The sequence below is a fragment of the Caretta caretta genome, chromosome 6 (assembly GCF_965140235.1).
Source record: "Caretta caretta isolate rCarCar2 chromosome 6, rCarCar1.hap1, whole genome shotgun sequence".
Classification (NCBI taxonomy): domain Eukaryota; kingdom Metazoa; phylum Chordata; order Testudines; family Cheloniidae; genus Caretta; species Caretta caretta.
Genome location: NC_134211.1, coordinates 111,055,314 through 111,071,398, shown reverse-complemented (window position 1 = coordinate 111,071,398; position 16,085 = coordinate 111,055,314). Strand labels below are relative to the sequence as shown.

The window sequence follows — 16,085 nt, the reverse complement described above, 5'->3', positions numbered from 1 at the left end:
GTGCAGCAGAGCTGAATGGCTTCTGCCTGCTTGCTCCATGTGTCTGCTGGCCCCTCCCTGCGACCCCGGGATGGGGCTGTGCCTCTGTGTGCTGCCCCTGCTCCGAGTGCTCCTGTGGCCAATGGGAAGCTGCAGGGGCGGTGCCTGGGGGCAGCAGCGTGCAGAGGCCCCCCCCGGCCTGCCCCACCTTGGAGCCCCAGATAAGCTCTGCACCCCCCTCCTCCTCCTGCCCCCAAACTCCCTCCCAGAGCCTGCAACCCCTCCCCCTTCCCACACCCCCCTCCTGCCCCCAAACTCCCTCCCAGAGCCTGCACTCCAGACCCCCTCCCTCACCCCAAATGCCCTCCCAGAGCCTGCACCCCAATCCCCTACCCCAGATCTCCTCCCACCCAAACTCCCTCCCAGAGCCTGAGGCAGTTGTGTGGGGGGGGGGGGGGGGAGTTTTGGGGGTGGGTTCTGTGTGGCATGAGTGATATTATTGGCCGGCTGGGAGGATTTGAGGACTGGCACTGGCCCTAAGGTAAATTGAGTTTGAGACCCCTGCTTTATGTGATACTGGAGTAATTCCAATATTAGGAAAAGGAGAAGTAACATCTCTTTTGCTGTAGGAAATTACAACCTAGTATTTCAGCTGATGAGAGGAGTAGAACTTTATAAGACTACTTTTAAATTGACTAAAGTGTTCCCAATGTTCATTTAAGGATTGGTGAAATAAATATCGAACAGTGTGTTAATCTCTAGAGTATTTACTTACTAAAATAGTTTTTTTTTTAATCAACAGTGACTCTTCAGGTCTTGAGATCCTGTTTATTGTTTACACTGATCTCATCTTCTAGTACATTTAGCTTGCATGCAGCAAATTGTTTGCATGTACTTTATGAAACTTGAAAAAAATGTGCTTGTCATGGAAATATTCATAAACCTTTAAAATAGCAGGAAGTTTTTCCTACTAGTTCCTTAGTTTGCAAAAATTGAATTCCTCTAGCTTTTTCTCACACTAGCATGGACTGTATGAACAGGAATGCCCATGCCAGATGTCCACACATTCCATTGCTGCAATTTCTAAGTATTCTGGGACAGATACTCAGAATGTTTCCCTACTACAAATTCTGAGATGGTCTTACCTGGAATGTTAGATTTATAATGGTTTTATGGTGGTTCTGATTGCTTTTCATAGAGACAGTTTTAGGAACAAAGGTCATTTGTTAGTACCCCTTTGTTTACTTTATGAAGTATATTTTGGGTAGGTGAAACATCACATAATGGTTTATGAAACACATACAATTTGAAAAAGAAAATTCAAACAGTTAATTCTCTCGAGAAGAACACTCCATGTTCCAGATTCAAGCACATTTGAACTTATAAATAAAACTACCTTGCAGAAAGACAGTGGGAATCTGGACATTGGATACACAGAGTAGGATGTACATTCATATGTAAATTTATCTTTGTGTTGAACACACTGTTCCCAATGCACATTCAAAAATTGCCAAGTTACACACACACTCCATTGTCAGCATAAGCAAATATTTGCCCTAGGGTTAAGCTATCCATGAACAGTTGTGTGGAGGGCAGTGTCAAGACAGACACCTTTTGGGATGTCAAGGTAAATGAGGTAATACCTTTTATTGGACCAGCCTCTGTTGCTGAGAGTTACAGAACCTGAAGAAGAGCTCTGTGTAAACTCAAAAGTTTGTCACTCACCAACAGAGGTTGGTCCAATAAAATATGACCTCACCCACCTTGTCCCTCTAATATCCTGGGACCAACAGAACTACAACACTGTATACACCTTTTGGGGTGTCCTTTTGTCTGCAACAAAAGTTTTGAGTAAATAAAAAGGCAATTACCCTTTGCCTTCCCTTTTACTTTATGGTCTTGCTGACTTAATCTGTTTCCCTTGTAGGAAGGGAGTCTGTTTTTCCCTCCTTCAGGAACTGAATGGAATTCAGATTGCTCTACCATGAGCAACAGAATTAAGTATTTACTTTAGTAAAATTCTGTTACTGAGGATAAGCAAGATCATTGCTAACACTTTATGCCACTGGGTGGGAAGAAGGGTCAGACAGAATGGCTCTGAATTGGTAATGGGAAATATAAACATCGGTCCCTAGGTCATGGGTTAGATTCTAATTCAGGTGGGGAGAGTGTCAAAAAATAACTTAAAATAATGTCTGCGGTCCATTGTGGATAAATAATGAACGAATCATTGGGGGGGGGGGGGACGTGGGAGAGAGAGCAAGCATGAGAATGACTCTGTAGCTTGGTGTTTAGAGCACTTTTGTGACTCTAGTTCACAGTGGCTAAAATGCTGGCCTGTGCTCTAGCAAGCCCCTCCTCTTGCTACCAACCACGGTAATACAGTGGTAAGGAATTTTAAGAAAAATGTTAGCATACACAAGGCCAAGGGCTTCCAATCTATTTAATGAGCACTAAATTCATTGAAAGTATTTGTTTAGAAAAGCATCTTTTACTCCACTAACTTACTTATTTCACGCAAATTGAGCTCCCTTCATTATCAGTCAAAGTAGTATTTGTGGAGAAAGTTGGTTTTCTGCAGCAAATGCTTAGTAGAATAAAATGAATATTCTAGGCTCATATTTTTGTTGTTGCTCACAGGCTTATCAACACCACAAAAATATGCCTATAATCCAAACATACTTCTTGTCTAAACAAGAATTTAATTGCAAATGTTATTTGTTCCTCATTCCAAAAGTTTCATATTCCACTAGAAGAATCCAGTGTTTCCTGTTCAGACTACACAGGGATTTAATGTTGTGATGTGTAAAGGGATTTAAAATTAATTCTCCAGTACATAAATAGTTTTTAAACTAGTTTCCTCTTTTTCATGCCATATGAATCCTCACACTTTGAAACTTAATATGCTAGATTTGGTCGTGATTTTGGTTTTGTTAAGGTTTTGGTTTTTGTTTTGTTAAATTAGTGCAGAACCTCACAAAAACCAATTCCCTAAAGAAAGTGGGCCTTGTTTCTGTCACTTCTCTTTATAACTAAGCTAGATAGTCATAAATCATTGTCTTGGTTGCCCTCTGCTGTATATTCTCTCTGCTCATTTTTATGATAATGACCATACCTGAGATAGTTTAGAATGTGTTGAGCTAATGTTTTTACTATGATTATATTAAAGAAAATTACAAATACTTGCAGCAAAATAGATAATTCATAGTAACTTGTTCATAAAAAGTGCTCATTTTGACCCTTCTTCACAGGCACACTTTTTCCACAACCTCTTTTTACATCCTTCTTGTTCCACAATGAGCTACTTGTATTTAATTGCTGTATTTATCCATTCTGACTCAAGCATGCATTAATCATATTTCTCTTGTTTTTTAGTATTTAGTGATGGACTACTATGTGGGTGGTGATTTGCTGACACTTCTCAGTAAGTTTGAAGACAAGCTTCCTGAAGATATGGCCAAATTCTACATTGGTGAAATGGTGCTTGCTATACATTCCATTCATCAGCTGCATTATGTGCACAGGTAAAATATCCACTTCATTATGCATATGCCCAATTTTGAAAGTGTCAACGCAGAATTAACTGCACATACAGTGGTCATATCAGGCAAATTTATAGGGCTGTTTGCTAATTATTCCTATTTAAACTTTTAACTCAATACATCAAGTTTATAAATGACCAATTTTAGAGGTGGTGAAATGTAATTTGATTAAAAATAGTTGGCTTAGTAGTTAAAGAATTTAAAATAATAAGGGGTTTAATGATCAGTTAGCCACACCTGTAGTTTACTTTGGGCAATTCACTTGATGACTTAATGCCTCAGTTCAACCCAGCTAGAAAATTCAGGCAAAATCAGATGCATCTTAGTGAAGCTTCTCTGAATAAATAAATTCAGTAGATGTATCATGCAGGAAAATATTTAGAATGGACCCTTTATAATAACTGTTGGTTACCTGTCTGTATTATCTGTATTAACTGTTTGTAAAATGTTATGATGTTGGTGTCTGTGTGTCTTACGTATAGGTGTATATTCCAACTCAGCCTATTCTAACATTTAGCAATGCTGAAAATGTAAAAAGCTTGAGTTATCAGTTGTTAGTTCACACTCTGAAATGGTTAAGAAAATAACCTTCCTTCCTCTGACTGTGGGAGGAAATTAGTCAGGAAAGCAAAGAACACTTTGTACACTTCCTTATTGTTAGGTTACTCTAAAAAATGCAGGTTCCAGAAAAGCCTTTGGTAAACAGGAGTGCTGTTAGGAAGAAGCACATGATAAATGTTTTGTTCAGCATAGTGAGAATCTTGTTCAAAGGAGAATTGCTCTTCTTGACACTTGCTTTCAGACTTAACATTTAGTATGTTAGTCATGAAAAAGCAGTGACATTAGTACAGAAAACCTTTGCCATTGTTTTTATGTTCTGACCTTGTACTTTGTTTCTGATAAATGTGAAGTTGTAAAGTATGGAGTGTTGTAAGGCAATGATATCATTCAGTTAGCTGTGTGTGTAGATATACATAAGGGATCTAGAGAGTTCTAACAGAAAATACTGCACTTTTGAACTATCAACAGTGTATATTTAAGCGATAATATTGTAGGCATAACCATCAGGCCTTTAGCCACAGTCAGTCATTTAATTCCCTTGAAATGATATACACCAAAGTTGTCATTATTGAAAGCTGAAAATAAAACCATGCATGTGGAAAAATAATCTTCTGTGATGCTGTTTGAATTGATATGTACATCGTATATCCTTTCTAGAGAATGTATGCTCTCTGTTAGCCATAAAGATTGCTTGAATCTACTTGGCCCTCTGGAGCAAGCCAATGAAACTGTAAAGTATGTCCTACTTTGAGATAGAGGAAGGGTTTTAATATTGCGTTTTTAAACTTCTTAGTCCTATAGGCTCTAAAGTAAGAATGTTTGTTTTAAAACAAAACAAAAGTGTTTAGTTAAGACTAGCTTTCTGTTTAAACCTTGACTGTCTTAAGTGCTCTAAAAATCCGTGCAGTTAATCAGATTGCCTTGTATTTTGGTGTGCCTCATGGGGATGTGAGGGTACAGTCAGTGATTCAATGTTGGGGTCATTTGATCAAAGTTCCCAAGGCAGCCCCTGGAAAAAAAACAGATTTTTCTTAAAGTTGACACGTTCTAGCAAATGTTTTGCTCATAAATAGAGATCCAGTGAAGGCTCAGATATTTCATCAGGGCCTCAAACATTTGAGGGTTACTCCAGCAGAGTGTGAGACACCCACCAGCCCTTTGGGAGCATTCAGATTTCAGTGTTTGAAAAATAGCTTGCTTTTCCAGTTAGGCACACTAAGGCTCACAGGCCTGCTCATGCACCAAGTGGATTATACAGAGCATGTGCAGAGAGACAGGCTAACTATCTGAAAAACTACTTGCACATTGCAGGATTTGGGTGGCTCCGAGAGTGTTAGTCATCGAAACCAAGAACACCCAGGGCACTGAGAGTTCAAATCCAACCCGGGGCAGAAATTTGAGTTAAATAAATAGGCATGTTTCTCCAATCCACCTCCGATGAAAGGGGGATTTTTATTTTGGGAAGTGTAATCTGAGTACAGCAGAATATTCAGAAGGCACTGAAATTATTTTGAAAAGAAAATGAGATAAGCAAATGCTTACTGGGAGGGGATGGTGAGTAGGGGTGTAAGAGTAGGTGAGCATAGTGGCAGAGGGGTTGGGGGATCAGGGGATGCTCAGGGGAGGGGTCTATGGGAAGGTGTGAGACACAGGGAAGAGGAACTGGGGAGAATAGGGTTGGGATGCCTGTCAGCCCCACATTCCCCTTCTGTGTGTGCCATGATCTGGGGGCCCCAACCCATCTGCAGGGTTGGGTGACCCCTCCTTCCCTGCCGCCCTCATGTGAGCCAGGTTCTGGAAGGGTTCCGAGCCCCACTCCCTAATCCCCTCCTGGAATGTGAGGAGATCACTGCCCCCGTGCGATGTCTGAGCCCTGCTCTATGTCCCTCCTCGTGTGTGCTAGTATCTGGGGGCCCTGCCCATCAGTTGGGGGTCTAACCTGCCTCCCTAACTCCACTTCTGTGAGCCAGGATCTGGGAAGGCCTGCCCCTCTGGATGTGGGGAGCTGAGAAGAGGTATGTTTGACACATCAGAAAATCTCCGGCACTGGGGAAGGGGCACGGGAACTGGCAGGAATGAGATACATTTCTCAAAGCTGTTGTTCCAGGCTGGGGAGTGGGACTAATGGGTGCCTGTGGAGGGAAAAAGTGTTGGGGTGGTTCAGGCAAGGGGAAGGATGTAGGGATTGGGGGAATGGGAGGAGAGAAGATGAGGAGTTGGAGAATGTGAGAGGTAGGAGAGGAGGTTGGGGGTTAAGGGGTGGGGAGCCTGACAGCCCTGAATTCTCCCTTTCTGTGTGTGTGCGCCTGGGATCTGGAGAAACCCTACCCCTCTGCAGGGGTCTGAGTTCACCCAGTCTGCTGTGTGTTCTAAGGTCTGGGGGACTATGCTTCTTTTGGGGGGTCTGAGCCCCTCGCCCTGTCCCTCCATATGAGCTGGAGTGAGGGGAATTAAGGTATCACAAATTTAAACATTAAATTCAAAAAATGAATAGTTACGCTATACGTCACCCGTGTGGGGAGGTGGAGCTGGCCAGAGTGGATAGAGGGTACAGGACTTTGTTTGGAGGAGTGGAGGATTGGGTGGACCTGGGGCATAGCTGAGGTAGCTGGGACTAATTTACAGCAGTAAAGCATTTTGTTTTGTGATAAGGTGCAGTTTTCTTTAAATATATATCCCAATATAGAAAGGTGTTTGGTTGTTTTTTTTAAAGAAAACAGTGCCTCATTATTTAAAGTTAAATTCATTTTATAGCCCAGCTCACATACCCAGCTAAATTCTATGGAGGGGTGATGTTCCACGATGTACTAGCAGAGTGCACATTGGGGTATATTGCTGAATTGATGCGGATGACACTGACATAAAGGGAGGAAGGCGGTGCATTTTAACTTGTACATCTGTTAGATGTTCTTTATACTGCTAAATTCAGAAAATCATTTAAAAACTGTTTCCCCTTGCACACTGGCTTGTTGCTCTTTTAAGATTCTTTGAGAGAACTTATAAGGAAATATCTGTAGAGAATGCCTGCCTGCCTTAACCACTAAGTTTCAGCACTACCTTCTGTTTCCTCGGTGCTACTGCCATTTTATTTGCCAATACTTTTAAGTGGATGTGAAGATGAGTGAGTACAAAATGATGAAGGAAAACATGATTAATTTTGAGATTAAATGAAATTAAATTTACATTATGCCCATTCATTAACATTTTGACCACATTACTGGTCGAAGAATATCCGGTTATGAGCTAGAGCAAAAATGAACTTGTAGTTCATTTCCTTTAGTAACAACAGCATATTATACACAACTATACACATGTTACCTAGCAAGTTGTGGTATTGTGTAGTTTAGGAGACTTGTTATTGTTTTTTGGCCGTCTCTTGATATTCTTATTATTAATACATTTCTTAAACTTGTTTATAGCCTCTTTGCTCATGTAGGCGTGTAAAGCACTTCAGATGCTATATACACGCAAAAATCACTTCACAACCTCCTAAAACACACCTTACTTCTGGGCTATAACAGAGCAGCTGTTTTAATAGAGCACCGCAGTACTAGACAAGCCGAGGACAGGAAGTGAAGAATATGGTCTTGAATTGAAATAACAGGGTTTAGGGAGGCAGAAGAACTGTGCCCAGATTAGAACTTGGTCAGGATAGTTGGAAAATACAAAAGATTCTACTTTCCCTGTAGAATACTATGCTGAGACATTGGTGCTCTTCAAGACAGTATATGAATCACCTCTTCATACTGACTTTCTGCATCACTTGGTTTTATCATAATTCTCCAGTTCAAATACTGACCATTGCAGGTTTGACAGAATCAAAGACCTGGGTAGTACAGCTGCAGGCATAGTATTAAGTTTCTCTGAACTTACTACATACCCTGCACTTAACTGATAGCCAGACATAAACTGAACACCATCCATTTGGTAAATAATTTTTCTTTCAATAGGTGACTAACTTCTACATTAATTTATATTGGTGTTTTCTCAGTGGAGCCAATACTTCAGTGAGAACATTGGCTTCATGTTTGTACTGTGTTGACATCACTTTATTTCTTTTAATACAACAGGGACATAAAGCCTGATAACGTTCTTTTGGACATGAATGGCCATATACGCATGGCAGACTTTGGATCATGCTTGAAGATGAGTGAAGATGGCACTGTATGTATAAAGTAAAATTTTATTCAGGATCTTTGTAGAAGGTGCCTTGCTCTTTAAGAGTCTGCAGCCTAAGAGCACATCTGCATTGCAGCTGGGGATGTGAATGGCAACTTGTGTAGAAGTTACCGTGCTAGCTGTACTCTCTAGCTAGCTTGCTAAAAATAGACGTGAGGCTGTTGTGCTGCAGGCTTCAGCACCAGCTACACAAGCCCATCTGACACTCCTGCACTGCTTTCCCCAGGTACATACTCACTTGTGCAGCTGGTGCAGAAGTCGTCGTGTCCTCACTTCTTAGTGAACTAATTAGACTAGCACAGGTACTTCTTCATGAGCTGCCATTCCCACCCCTGGCTGCAGTGTAGATATACCTTAGGAAGACTTTCAGCATTCCAAGGGAGGGGGAAAGAGGTAAAATCAAAATATGTACATTTTTACATACATTTTGTGTATATATAGTATTTTATAGAGACTACATGAAAGTGTGTATATGCATTAGTTATACCCATCTGCTCATCAACCATTCCATTGCTAGCTGTTGAATTTCTTGTTGGTGTTATGGAATATCTAAACATTAAAAGTGTTGTTAATGATTATTTATTGATTATATGAATTAGAGCCACAGGCTACAACCTTCAGGTAACCTTGAAATCCTGGGAAAAACTAATCAGAAATCAAGGCAATCAAACTAGCAGAGAAGAGGGAATACATCAGGAGCACACAGCTCTTAGATTTAAAAGATTCAAAGCCCCCCTCACTGTGAGCCGGTTTGTCTGATGTGTAAAGGTTGAAACAAACTTGTAACAGCAGGTGAATTGAGGCAGCCTATATTAATCGGGCTATGTCCCACCCAAGAGTTGAGTTGTACAGTTGCTCACAATGTCTACAGCTCAGAACAAATAACATCTCTTGGCCCCATTCAGAAATCTTTATAGACTTGGCATAAAATCCTCAGGCATTAAATCAGACTTCAGATGTCTCCCAGCTCTCCTCCAGTCTGCACCCAAGCTGTTTGAGCTCCTGGGAATCACTGTGAAAGTGCCTCTGGACAAAAGAAAGAACCAGGATATGCTAGCTGGCCATCTGGTACACTGCAAATTTGATACAAATATCACAGCTAATGCCCCATCTCTGTTTTGTGCAATGCTGGTGGTGTGATGAGTATCCAGTGGAACCAGTCATGACAAAATAATGCTTGTAGCATCATCCACTGTCACTGAAACATTCCAGAGCCTGGTGACATTCCACAACCCTAAAGCATCTGTCTTGGCGTTATCCAAAATAATATGCAGAAGGGATTTGAATGAGCCATGCCAACTTGGCTGCAAGATATCTCAATGGAATTTGCCAAAGGAGCACAAAACTAAACACCTGCCACCATCCCCAAGACTTGCTTTTTATGTGGATATATTGAAGCTTAGTAGCTCATCTCCTTATCCCATCCAATTCACCTATCCTGTAATCTACCACGTTAAGCCATTTTCCATCCACCCCAACACGTGACGCACAAAAAAGCAAGCTCTAGACTCAGAGTGGACACTCCCTCCAGTACCTCCAAATCAAATCACACAAATGAGCATGGGAAATGGAGTGGGAGCTTGGTAGCCCCCTGCTCTCCTCGCTTCCTACCCCAATCTTTGACAGCCATTTCCATCCTTAAACATGCGCACACACACTGAGGCAAAACATTTTCTCTTCATGTCTTAATGGTGTTTACATCAGTCTTCTCTTGCCCTTCCCTTTTTCACCCCATCAGGTTTGGTGGTTCTGAGTTTCCTTCTGCACAGAGTATACATTTCATGGTTAGAGCACTGGGAAATCAAAATTTGCCTTTGATAATTTCTATGTTTTGCCAAAAATGTATTAAATGAAGTTGCATTGGAGTCCACTTTATTGAAGCCTCTTTTTGTTTTGAATTTTCTGTACATATTCATTAGTTCTTTTTAGTGTTATGATTGATAATTCTTTTCCTTTTTATAAAAACAAGCATTTCCTAATGTCTTCATCTGCCAAAAATACAAGATATGATAAAGAATGCTGTCTTGAGGAAGCCTGGAAGCCTTCCAGAATGACGCTTGTTTATTTTTAAGGTACAATCTTCTGTGGCAGTGGGTACGCCTGACTACATCTCCCCTGAGATACTGCAAGCAATGGAAGATGGGATGGGAAAATATGGACCTGAATGTGACTGGTGGTCTCTGGGTGTCTGTATGTACGAAATGCTGTATGGTGAAACACCCTTTTATGCAGAATCATTAGTGGAAACCTATGGGAAGATTATGAATCATGAAGTAAGGAGTATAATCAAACCATACATAATTATTAAAATATTTATGCAGAAGTAGACAACCTTTAAAGAAAACATGATTTTTTTGGTGACAATAATTCTGTAGTTATAATTCCTTGATACGTTTCTATTTACATTAATGTAGTTTTATAGGCTTATCCGCTTGCGTTAAGGAATCTGTTAGCTTTTCTGAGTTTACAAAAATGGAAAAACCATCACTACTGTTGTAATTTGAAGATGGCCTCCAAATTATGATTTTTATTTTTAAACACTTGTTAATCTTTGCAAAATAAAAAAATGAGAACTAAACCAGCCACCCTGTTTATGGGGCCCACTATAAAATATTTACTCTGGAGCCTGCAATAGTAGTTAAGTAATACATTGTTTACACAGGTGGCACATTTTCTGTTACACTGATAATCAGTACAAATAAGAAAATGTGCGTGATAAGAGATTGATTTTTGCCACTGTTAGCTGCAAAACTGGTAGGAAAATTTTTGTTTGTAAGCTTTTGAGTGCATTTTGAACAGTGAAGAGCAAAACCGTAAACGGCTCGTGGTTGGTGTCCTTTTGAGAAAAGTTATGCAGAGGGTGATGCATTTTGGGTGCCTCCATAATAGGAAATTCGTTGCTGTTTTTTTCAGCATTGGTACAGCTGCAATTGTTACTAATGGGACTTCCTCAGAAGAGTTAAATGATCTGACATGCCCTGCCTATACTAGAGCTCACAGTGTTGGTAGTGCTAATGCAAAACCGCTAGCAGTTTTCCTATAGCTGATACAGCCAATGAGTGTTTCATTTCTGTTTTTAAAATGTCTTTAAGTTGAGTATATGTATATTGAGGCATGTCCTATCTTAAATAGTCTTGGAAACTTGTCTGATTTGTTAGTTTTGTGATATTTTTGTGGCATTTATACCTCTAAATGCTTTTGTAGTTTCTGTGGTCTTGCTGTCTTAATAATGCAGGCTGTCTTGGGTTTTGTTCATAGATGTGATTATACTGAAAATTTCCATTTAAAAATTAAACTTGAAATTCTATTAGTTAAGTCTTGCTATCTCAGAACACTTTGCCAATTTTTGTGGTTTGACAATCCCATTTAACTTTTTTTATTTAAATTTCTTCGTTGTTACAGTAAAAGATCCACAGAAACTGAAGGGGAAACTAACAGGCTGGGCAGGGTAAACAGTGAAACCTTACTGTTCATAGACAGGGTCAAATATATAAAGTAAATAAACTAAAAATAGAAAAACATTTTCACCTCATTGTTTATTTACAGTAATTTCAAATGGGAATTTGTAAAGAGTAGGTACATTTTAGGTGTGATTTTTTAAGTTGACTTTGACTTCATATTTGACAAAGATTAAAATATGCTGTCATAAATGTATAATGCAATTTATTATATAAAAAGTCAAATGGAATTAGTACAGATGCCAAAAATACTGAAATCACATTTTTTCCTTACATGTTTACTGTTGACATAGCCTACTATTACATTATTTTTTATTAATAAATCTCAGATCTGAGAATAGGATTGATAGTTTTTTGTTTGTTTTTGCAATAAATAATACACAATACAAATAAATAAATAGCTTGCTTTAAATGGCTTAATGTTGTTGGTACTGAACTATTGACCTTTAAAATTATTACACAACCTTACTTTTCCTAGCCATTTCAATAGCAAAAGTTATTAAAGTGAAGCCAGTTTAAATACAAAGTTCCCAAAACACTCCACAATGAAAAGAGCTAAAACAAAATTTAATATTTTAGGAATTAATTTTTATTAGCATATCAGATTTCAAGGCAAATATCACTTGCTTTCAGAAAGGCTATTGGTGCTTGTGAAGTCAGCTTTGTTTTCTGTGTAAGATTTCTTAATCTTTAAAACCACCACAGAATGTTAATACTTGCCAAAACATTTTAGTCAGATTTTTGTCATTATATAGTCTAAAAATTTTTACTGGGGGGTCAAGGGGAAAAACTTAAAATATCATAAAAATACATTTTTAAAAGAGTGGTGTCAGCTAAAGAACCACAGTTCTAAGACCCTGATCATGCATGTTTCTAGCAAGTAATGGAAACATCAAGGGTTAGAGTCTTAATAGGCCAGTGAAGCTGTGACAATGTATACCAATGAAGATCTGCTCCTAGTGCTTCATACTCTTAGTGTGCCATACAGAATTAAAATAAAATTTAAAAGTTAAAAGCTTCAGTTTTCACCCTACAGTTAATGTATTTACAATCAATCTATTAAAACCATTGATAATGTATTAAAGCAAAGGGGGAATGGATAAAATAGTTGATAATGTCTTAAAGCAAAGGGGGAATGGATAAAATAGATTTGAAAAAGCTAGCAAATTGGATAAAGTTCCACTGTAAAATGAGTTACCCTTAGCAAAGGACATAAAAGGCTATAAGAAGAGATTCTTTAAATACAGTAGGAGCAAGAGAAAGATGGAGGTAAGTGTAGGTCCTTTACTTTGCAGGGAAGGAATGCTAATAGTGGTTGACACCAAGAAGGGCTGAGGTTTTGCTTCAGGCTTGACTGAAAAGGTTAAAAGTGACCAGATGCTTATCACAATTAATATTAACAACAAGGAGGAAGGAAAATAAACTGGAATAAGGAAAGAACAGGTTAATGACTATTTAGATAAATTAGATTTTTCAAGTCAGCAGGGCCTGATGAAATTCATCCTTGAGTACTTAAGGAAATAGCTGAAGTAATCATTAACAACTGTCCTGGAGAATTCATGGAGGATAGGTGAGATTTCAGATGATTGGAGAAGGACAAATGTAATACCAATTTTTAAACACAGTAACAAAGAGGACCTGGGGAATCATAAACCAGTCAATCTAACTTTGATATCTGGAAGGTACAGGAAAATTGTTAAAAACCCAATTTGTAAGCACCTAGAGGATGATAACGTAATAAATAATAGCCAACATGAATTTGTTGAGAACAAATCATGCCATACCAATCTAATTTCCTTCTTTGACTGGGTTACTGGCCTCGTGGGTTGGGGGAAAGCTATAGATGTGATATATCTTCATGTTAGTAAGGGATTAGAATCATAGAATAGAATATCAGGGTTGGAAGCAAACTAGGAAAATGTGGTATAGAGATTACTATAAGGTTGCATGCACAACTGTTTGAAAGACTGTACTCAGAGTAGTTATCTATGGTTTGCTATCAAACTGGGAGGACTTATGTAGGGGTCCTGCAGGGGTCTGTCTTGGATCCAGTATTCAATATTTTCATTAATGACTTGGCTAATGAAGTGAAGAATATGCTTATAAAGTTTGTGGTTGACACCAAACTGGGACGGGGTGTAAGCACTTTGGAGGGCAGGATTGGAATTCAAAATGACCTGGACATATTGGAGAACTGGTCTGAAATCAAAAAGATGAAATTCAGTAAAGACAAGTGCTAAGTGCTACACTTAAGAAAGAAAAATCAAATGCACAAGTACAAAATGGGGAATAACTGGGTAGGTTATAGTACTGCTGAAAAGGATCTGGGGGGTTATAGTAGATCACAAATTAAGTATAAACCAACAGTGTAATGCAGTTGCAAACAAGGCTAATATTATTCCGGGGTGTATGAACATACATCAGACACAAGAGGTAATTGTCCCACTCTATTGGGGAAGTCTCAGCTAGTGTACTATGTTCAGTTTTGGACACCACACTTTAAGAAATATGTGGACAAATTGTCAGAGTAGAGCAACAAAAATGATAAAAGGTTTAGCAAGTCTGACCTGTGAGGAAAGGTTTAAAAAACTGAGCATGTTTAGTCTTGAGAAAAGATTGAGGAGGGACCTGATAGGCCTTCAGATATGTCAAGGGCTGTTGTAAAGAGCACAGTAACTGCTGTGAAGGTAGGACAAGAAGTAATTGTCTTAATCTACAGCAAGGGAGATTTAGGTTAGCTATTAGGAGAAACTTTCTAACTATAAGGATAGTTAATCACTGGAATAGGTTTCCAAGAGAGGTTGTGGAATCCCCATCATTGGAGGTTTTTAAGAACAGGTTAGACAAACGCCTGGTGGGGACGTTATAGGTATACTTGGTCCTGCCTCGGTGCAGGGGGCTGCATTTGATGGTCTTGAGGTCCCTTCCACTCCTACATTTCTTTGATTCTGTGGTTCATCATGATGAGACTTCTGTTGCTCATAATAGATTTGAAAATGGTAGCTATAACTATTAGTTTCCAGTGTCATATCTATAGTCTAGAACTTAACTTCTTTACCAAAAAGCTTATAAAAATTGTATTTTTCCTTTTTACAGGAATTTTCCAGTATAAAATTCTCAAATCAGGTTTATTTTGTTTTTCTAGGAACGATTTCAGTTTCCATCCCATGTGACAGATGTTTCTGAAGAAGCGAAAGACCTTATTCAGCGACTTATCTGTAGTAGGGAATGTCGACTAGGACAGAATGGAATAGAGGATTTCAAGTCGCATGCATTTTTTAAAGGACTTAATTGGGATAATATTCGAAACCTAGAAGCACCTTATATTCCAGATGTTAGCAGTCCCTCTGACACATCAAACTTTGATGTAGATGATGATGTATTGAGGAATCCTGTGAGTCTTTCATTTAAACATTAAATTATGGCCTTTCTGTATGTATAGTAACAGTAAAAACTACTAGTTCAGATGTGAGCAACTTGTTTCTACTTTGTTCTAATAAAAATATCTAAAGCATAACAGTTGATAAACTATGCTAATGCAACGAAGTTAAGCTTTTTAACCCACAAAAGCCATGAAATTGAGTTACATTTCTCCTGCAACTTTTAAGTCCACCCACTTGTGCATATGCATTGCAATGTTATGTAACACTGAGTAAGATGATATGCTGCTCATCAAAGCCACACCCAAAGCTCTGAGTTGATGATCACATGTATCCAATTCACATGAGATCATGTTTCACTCATCTCTGCCTCTTGAGCCAGCTTTGGGTTGTAGTTAACAAGATTTCTGCTTTTTGAATACTTGAGAATAAATTTTTTCCCCATTTCAGTCTCTTAATAGCTTACAAGAATGAATTTGGCAAGAAGAGCGGAGGGAGGGTATGCCATGTTCACATGAGCTTATCTCATGCAAGTATGCAGTCCATAACACACAGGAGCACTGGGTTTGATTTTGATGGGTTGTCCGGCACAAGAGCTAGAATATTAACACCATTCATTTTGGTGGCCAATCGCTTTTCACTTTTAATGTCTTTTAAAAGCAAAACCAAAACTTATTACGAATGTATTACATTTTCGATTTGTCATACAGAATTGTCCTTTAAATGGAGTGTGAATAAGAAGAGGGTTTTCAATGTGTATAATGCATTGTGAATGACCATATTTGGGATAAGGGATTTTGGATCTGTGGGAAATTGTTGTACTCAACGAATAACTACATATTGTGTGCTGATACATTCTAAGAAAAGTTCACTTCTGATACCACACTCATAGATTCTAAGGCTAGGAGGGACCATAATGATAATCTAGTCTGACCTCCTGAGCATTAAGGCACAAAAAAGCACTTAAGATTTTTAAACATTCTTTG

The 16,085-nt window shown here is 38.8% G+C and overlaps 1 protein-coding gene across 7 annotated transcripts in view; it reads left to right on the top strand.

Annotated features, from left to right (window-relative positions):
* Positions 1-16,085, top strand: part of CDC42BPB (CDC42 binding protein kinase beta) — a 133,823-nt gene that overhangs the window by 62,563 nt on the left and 55,175 nt on the right. For all 7 annotated transcript variants that reach the window (XM_075129888.1, XM_048852342.2, XM_048852340.2 and 4 more), the window contains exons 5-8: positions 3,355-3,503; positions 8,153-8,246; positions 10,334-10,534; positions 14,865-15,113. In XM_075129888.1, the coding sequence (XP_074985989.1) occupies positions 3,355-3,503; positions 8,153-8,246; positions 10,334-10,534; positions 14,865-15,113 (693 nt within the window). The remainder of the gene's footprint in view (positions 1-3,354; positions 3,504-8,152; positions 8,247-10,333; positions 10,535-14,864; positions 15,114-16,085) is intronic.